At 26.8% G+C, this 7,754-nt stretch overlaps 1 protein-coding gene across 1 annotated transcript; it reads right to left on the bottom strand.

The window, feature by feature from the left end:
• Positions 1–1,934: 1,934 nt before the first annotated feature.
• LOC117176138 (39S ribosomal protein L55, mitochondrial) lies at positions 1,935–7,268 on the bottom strand. The gene is made up of 2 exons (XM_033366217.1): positions 7,163–7,268; positions 1,935–2,547 (listed from the first exon to the last, which is right to left on the bottom strand). The coding sequence occupies exon 2, from the start codon at positions 2,544–2,546 to the stop codon at positions 2,208–2,210; it is 339 nt and encodes a 112-aa protein (XP_033222108.1). The 5' UTR covers position 2,547; positions 7,163–7,268; the 3' UTR covers positions 1,935–2,207.
• Positions 7,269–7,754: the final 486 nt, after the last annotated feature.

Genomic DNA, 7,754 nt, shown 5'->3' with positions numbered 1-7,754 from the left:
AACAAATGATGAAAACGGTAACAAAAAAATTACCAGTACCAACCAATATTAAACAAAATGTAGATTTTTTAAGATTTTGAATTAAAATTTGGAAGCTTTTTAAGGACTTTAAAGATTTTAAGATAAGGAATTTTTTTCTTAAGATTTCTGGGAAAATTTAGATTAAATTTCGTTTGAAATTAATTCAAAGAAACTATTTTTACAAATTCAAAAAAAAAATGATTTCTTAAAATTTAGGAAAGCAATGAAGAAGAATTTCAAAACAAAATTTTAGAAAATTATCGAATAAGTTTAAGAGATATTTAGCAGTTTTGAAAGGATACAACAATAACTTTTTTTTAATTTAGATTTTTGAAGATTTTGAACCAAAAATTTAGAAACTTTTCAAGAGAATAAAATTATTTTCTTAAATTTCCCGACAATTTGTAGCTTATTTTTTATTTTACAACATATATTTTAGGAAAATATTAAAAAATAATGCAAAAAATTTACAAAATTATCGAAAACGAATCTGAAAGATTTGAAGATATTTTTTTTTTAATTGTGCAGAATAATTTCAAAACTTTTGGGGAAAAATCGAATTATTTGAAAAGATAGTTAGAAGTTTTTGAAAGATATTAACACTAATAAAAAATTCCAAAAAACTTGAAACAAAATGTAGATTTTTGAAAGTGGATCTTTTTTTTAAATTAATTTTTTTCCCCCTACTTTTAGTAAAGTCCATATATGTTCAATTTTCAAGGTTCCATAGTAGAAATGAGTTCATTTTTATATTCCTGATATGTTAGAAATTTTGATCTGCTCAATTATTATGATAAATTACAATTTCTTTACGTAGTAACAGTTTTAAATTATAGTATTTCGGAAGTTTTTACTATGAAATATCCAATGTAGTTTTCAATTTGTAATTGTCAAATTTGAATTGCTTCGAATTACAAATGATTTAAAATCAAACGTTTTGAGCTTTAGATTATTCAATCTTGAACGCTTTTAATTAGAAATAATACAATTGAAATTCCTTTAATTTAAAGTGAAGCAATTTTCAAAATCCAAATTAACTAAACAATAATTAATAAAAATAATTCATTCAATTTTTAACGCTGTGAATTACAAATTATAGAGTTCAACTTCTATCTAATGAAATTATTCATTTTCAAAATTTTAGTCTGAAATTTTTCAATTTTGTGAATTTCTGGTCAGAAACTTTTCAAATCATTTAATTTTAGGCACTTTTATTTAGAAGTGATAGAAGTTCAATTTCTTCTCATTACATGTGAAATATTGTCTTTTTGAACATTTTACCTAATCTAAACTTGTTTGATTTGGAATTTTTTCTCATAATCGTGTTTTAATTTTTTTATGGTTGAAAATTATTCCTTTTTGAACGGTGAAACTGAAGGTGAATTTATTTTATGTTCTCAGAAAAGCCTTGACTTTAAAACATCCTATTTAGTTTTCAATTTCAAATTGTCAAAATTTTTTCACTTCGAATTAAAAATGATTTAAATTCAAAAGTCTTTAACTTTAGTTTATTTAATTTTGAAAGCTTCTGATTTGAAATAATTTACAATTCTTGTGAATTTCAAGTGAAGCAATTTTCAAAATTCTAATCTGAAAATATTCTATTTTTAACGTTCTAAAAAATTCCTATTTTCGAAATTGTAACCTAAAATCATTCAATTTCGTGATTCTTAAATTCAAATTTTAATGTTTTGAATTAGGAATAATAAATTTCAACTTCTTTCTAAATAAATTGTCAGTTTTCAAAAATTTTAGTCCGAAATTGTTCAATTTTGTTAAGTTGTGATAAGAAATTTTTGATTTCAAATGATTAAATTGTCAAAAATAAAAAATATATATATTCTAAAAATTTGACGTTTAAATTTTTTATATTTTTAATGTTGGGGCAAAATAATAATATTGCCACTACATGATACCTGTTATCTACTTTTTTATTCTGCTCTTCATTGTGAGATCATTAACGTGTTTATAGTTTAGGAAGTAGGCAATATTATGCCTCCTCACTAGAAAAAGTAGCATCCGGTCTTTTTTACTCAAACTCTTTATGTTCTGACATTCGGTGACAAAATCAATGTACAAAAAAAACACTCCTTTCCCTTTCTCAATTACAACGAGGAATCCTTGGTTGAACTCGTAGCGCAAAAAATTGAATTAAGTGACAATAAATATTTAGCCCTTGGAGAATTCTATCTGTTAGATAATTTGATGTATTTGTCCTCGTCGAAATCATCCTCTATTTCCTCCTGTATTTTTATTTTCGTCTTTTGTTTACGACTTTCGATTTTGGCTTTGCGTTCTGCATCGGTGAGCAGCGAGAGATCCACCGGAAGTTTAATTATCCTCCTTGGCTCGTGGTATTGGATATTTATAGTGCTGCCATTGGCAAAAACGAGAGAAACAGGGTAGGTTCTTAAATATGTGGCTCTGTGCTTTTTTGTGATGGCTGCTGACCAACAGTTGAATTTCCTTTCAAGGAAAGGAGCGGTTTCGGTAATCCTTAAGAGAGTTTGTACCCTTGGTATCATTCTATAAAAAAATTAATTATTTTCTTCTAGCAGATTCAATTATTTCAGAAAAGATTCATCGTCATTTTAAAATTAAAGAATTGTAAATAGAAAATCAGGGTGTAGGGTGACCCAGAAATGCATTGGAAAATATTATTTTCGAATGCACAAAAAATACGAGTCTATCCAGTGCAAATCAGACGGGTTATACGCCTGAAGGCACAGAATCTCTCGGGGATGAAACATGTTGCTTTTTAGAGGAAACTAGTCGACAAGTATTTTTTCTATTTGCAAACAAATTCTAATGACAGGGTGGGCTCTTCCAAGTTTTCCAGGTAAAGAAATTCTTCATTTTTCCTGAACAGAAGTCGTCTTTGAAATCCTTAAAAACTTTGTGAATTAGTTAAAATCGCTTGAAGATCTTAAAATCTTTGTAAAATATTTGGAATACTTAAATTCTTTGAAACCCTTGAAATCTTTGTGGAATTGAAAAAAAATTTTATGAAATCTTTGAAATATTTGCGAACGCTTTCTTTAACGTTTGTTTATAAAATTTTTTGTGTTCGTTTGAAATCATTGAAATCTTTGGAAATCTTCTCAAATTTGTTGAAGCCTTTTAAAATAGTTTAACATCTTTGAAATATTTGTGAAATCTTTCGTATTCGTTTAAAATCATTGAAATACTTTAAATCATTTAAAAAAATATTAAATGTTTTGAAATCTTTAAAATCTGGTGTACTGTTCCCTTTTTAAAATCGTTGGATTCTAGTATTCTTTTGAAATCTTTATAAAATTTTTATGAAATCATAAAAATATTTTTAACTTGTGTAAAATCTTTTGAAATCTTAGAGATTTGGTTTACCATACCCTTTCCGAAATCCTTAAAATTTTTTCAATATTATAAATCTATGGAAATTCTTGCAATCATTATGAAATCTTTGGGAAAATTTTGTGACGTCTTTGAAATCTGTGTCAAGTCTTTTAAACTATTTGTGAGATTTTTCTTGAATCGTTTTTGATTGTTGAAATCATAATTTAATATTCTATATTAGCGGAGGTGAAATTAAAAACCTATATAATTATTCATACTATTAAAATCTGTTCATTGCAACCTATAAAATAATTAGTAAAGTCCACAAAAATTGCCTAGAAATTTCTCTATTTATTCTTTAATGAGTAAAAGATAAATTATATCTTGATAAATAAAAAACTTTTCAGTAGCAAGCTTTTTTCTGAACAAAATATTTCTTTCATAATAGACTAAAAGATTTAAATTACTTTTCGCATTTAATTAAAATAGCTGCTTAAAAAAATTAATTCAAGGTACTCGTGAAAAATTAAAGATTTCCAGGTTTTCGAGTTTTAAAAAAATTCAAGGAAATTTCCAGGTTTTCCAGGTTTTCAAGGTTTTGACGGTCACTGAACACTTTGAAGAAGTAATGCGTATTTGAATTTTACTTTGTTTTCCAAAAAAACCCGAGATTTTTTCTTTAAATCTCTATAATTTGCCGGAAAACTTAATATAGGTTTCAAATTAATAAAATTGCGGCGTTTTTTCTGAAAAAATAAAACTAGATTTCTTCAACAAAAAAAACACACACTTATATTTTTTTCTACTTAAACTTTTGTGAACAGGAGATTTTACTTATAAAATCGAATTTTATAATGTTTCTCGCAAACAATGACGGATGCAAAAAAATGTTAACATACAATTTTGCACGTCAAAAACAGTTTTATGAAAAATTCCTCTTGTTATTTTGCGATTTCTATCATAGTTTACGAGAAAAATAAAAAAATTTAATTTGCAGGAAAAAAATTTCTCGCGGTTTAAAAAATAGGTTAGCCCGCGTAAAACTGATAGGATGGCCGTTCTTCTATCAGCAAAAACTTTTGAAAAATATTTGGTAGAATAAAAAACGTGGGTTTCCCAGAAAATACATTTTTTTTATATCTCCAAAATTTCAAGAAAAAAATGTAAAAGAGTTTCTGGAAAACCACACCTTTATATTTTACCCCTTATGTTTTTTCGCAATGTATGCTTATATACAAAAGATAACGTATTAGTTTCATGTAGGCTAAACCATTTTTAAATAAAAGGAGATTTTTTGTTCTAAAAATGTAATTTATAAATTTTTTTCCTAAACGATAAAAGACATCGCAAAAGAATAAAAGGTATTTTTCAAACAACTTTTTTAGTCAATTTTCAGTAAAAACACTAAAAACCCGAAAAATGTAAACAGGTGAGAAATGCTTCATCTTTTTAATCTTATAATTTGTTAACAAAAATAGTCATTTCCGGTGTGAAGCGGTAAGATAACCTAAAATTGTTAAAAATTGGGAATCTTGATGATGATTTTTTTCAAAATAATAATTTCCAGCAAAGCAAAACTAACACGATCTACAATGTTTATAAGTTTTAAGTCATCGAAACTATATGACTTTAGGTTAAAATTCTTGTTTGAAAATAGTCATTTAACATAAAACATGTATACTATTTTCAATAATTTATTAGATAATTCGAAAATTTTTATTTATTTCAATAATGTTAATTTATTATGTTAGTTTAAATTATTAATTTTGAATGCAACAATTGAAAATAGATGAACCTATTAAAGTATCTATCAAGTAACATGGCAGAATCTTTGATGATTTATTTTAAACAAAAAATTATTTATAAATAATAATTTAAAGTAACAGAAATTGTTTATTCAAAGAATTGAAATTTTAAGTGGTTAGAGTATATGATAAAATATGGTACTGGTAGAATTATTCTTCTAATTTAATATTTATAGTATAATTTAAAATTGAAATGAAAGTATTATTCAAATATTCTTATCCTGTAGGAATCATTTCTTTCTTAAATAATTACAAAGTAAAATTACATGTATTCATTTGTTTGCAGACAATAATTGTTCCAAGCAATCATTATTTCACCAAATTCGCTTATTATTTTTATTACAAATTTGACACTATAACTGTAATAATTACTGATATTCTTTATGAAATAAAACAAAATGATTTCAATTTAAAAACTTAAATTCGAATAGAATAGGTGCCTGTTTAATGTGTTAAAGTTTGCGAAAAAATATACATATTTAAAATAAATTTTACTTTTCAATTTTAATTAAAGCTTGGATATTTTAATTTAGAATATGTTAAATTAGATGATTTTTAATACAATTACAGACTCAAAAATATATTCGATACATCGACGTGAAGTTGGCATAGCGACTATGAAAAAAACTGGTTTTATCATATGGAATCGTTTGGTGGTCGTTTGGTGGTGTTTGGTAGCCCACTTTTGACGCTTGGTGGTCAAAATTGAAAGTTATCGAATTTTCAAATTGGGGGGGGGGGGGGGGGGGGGGGGGGGGTAACTTCACGCTAGCACCTCACTTTTTAATATTTTCAAAAATGTCTTGCGGGAATCGTTTGGTGGTTGATTGGTGGTGTTTGGTAGTCCACATTTGACGTTTGTTGGTCAAAATTGAAAAAGATATGGAACTTTGAAAAAAATGACCAGCACCCCAAAATTTTACTATTTTGAATTTTGTTTGCACCAATCGCTCCAAAATCGTTTCGTGGTATTTGTTAGTCCACTTTTATCGTTTAAAAATACAAAATAATGAACTTATGGTAATCTTTTAATTTTCGAAAAAAAATTATAAGTGTCAGCGCGCAGATGTTTCCGCGCATGGGGTCGAGCGGCGTACGCGTGTACTTGTCATAAGCGCGAAAGTTTTAAAACTAAAGAATGTCAGAAATACGACAGAAGATTTAAAAAAAAACAGAAGAAGCGATTAAACGACCAGAGCTGACTATCGAGAGAGTAGAACCAAATTTGAAAAAGTTACAGTCAGTGGACGGATTGAACTCTACTTCTCAGATCAGGGTGGGGGAGATTAACAATAATTTCTCCCTTCTGAATTCGAAATAAAGTCCATAGGCAGGATTCGACTATTCAAACGCAGATTTTCTTTTCGTCGAAAATCAACACCAACTTTTGCCTGTAAATTCTAATAAAAATGCTTGGGATTAGGATCATTTTCTTCAAAGTTCCATATCTTTTTCAATTTTGACCACCAAACGTCAAAAGTGGACTACCAAACACTACCAATCGACCGTCAAACGATTCCCGAAAGAAATGTTTAAAAATATTAAAGTGAGATGCTAGCGTGAAGTTAGCACCCCAAATTTTAAAATTCGATAACTTTTTCAATTTTGACCACCAAACGTCAAAAGTCGGCTACCAAACACCAACAAACGATTCCATACAATAAAAATAATTTTTTTCATAGTTGCTGTGCTAACTTCACGTCGATACTTGATACTTCTTTGTTGACTTCGTTGCATAACCAAAGTAAATTGATTTCTCATTTAGATAATAAAATGCAGAAAAGATGAATCTAATGATTGACCCGAAGAATTTTAAGACTAAAAAAACTGTAAAATTTTACTTATAAATAATAAAACAAGCAAAAATTTTTTAATATTTATATGCATAACAGAACTGCCAGAAGGCAAAGAATATTGAGGTTACAAATTAATTTGGAGGAAGTTAGTTCATATTTTGGAGGAATTTAAAGCGTCTTTGAAATATAAGAACTTGAATGAATAACTAAAATCTTAGCACTCACCTTGAAAATAAATTTCACCTTACTTTTATTGGTATTAAGAATAATTCAACAAACATGAAAATTGAGAAAATCCATTGAAAAAACCTAACCTATAAATACCGTAATGCGCAAGCGCAGTGTAAGAACGGGAGTGCCAATATCGCCAACATGAGAAATCAAATTTTGATAGGCGGGGATTTTTTGAATTTGCACTTATCGTCCAACACCGTATGAAGATGAGATTGAATTAAAAGGTAATTATTATCGATAAATTTCAATTTATTTATAATAATTTCCTTGTAACAAAATAAATTTGTATTGATATTAATAGAGCTAGTAAATTATAAAAGACAAAATAATTGTATGAGATCTGCTTCCAATCACTATTTAAATAATTTTAAAACACTTATAAATATGATTTCTTCCTTAAGTATATATATTTTTCTTAAACGCTCAAAATATGTATTCAAACTTATAATATTATATAAACTTAAAATATATTTTGGTTGAAATATCAACTCTTACATTTTTTGTTGTGAATTTATCTTTTATAATTGAAAAATAAACTATACTGTTTAAAAATAAATTTTGTTTGGTAGAAGTTTCATAATTT

This window comes from Belonocnema kinseyi, chromosome 7 (assembly GCF_010883055.1).
Source record: "Belonocnema kinseyi isolate 2016_QV_RU_SX_M_011 chromosome 7, B_treatae_v1, whole genome shotgun sequence".
Classification (NCBI taxonomy): domain Eukaryota; kingdom Metazoa; phylum Arthropoda; class Insecta; order Hymenoptera; family Cynipidae; genus Belonocnema; species Belonocnema kinseyi.
Note: the sequence above shows the minus strand (reverse complement) of the source record. Positions and strands in the feature narration are given on the sequence as shown.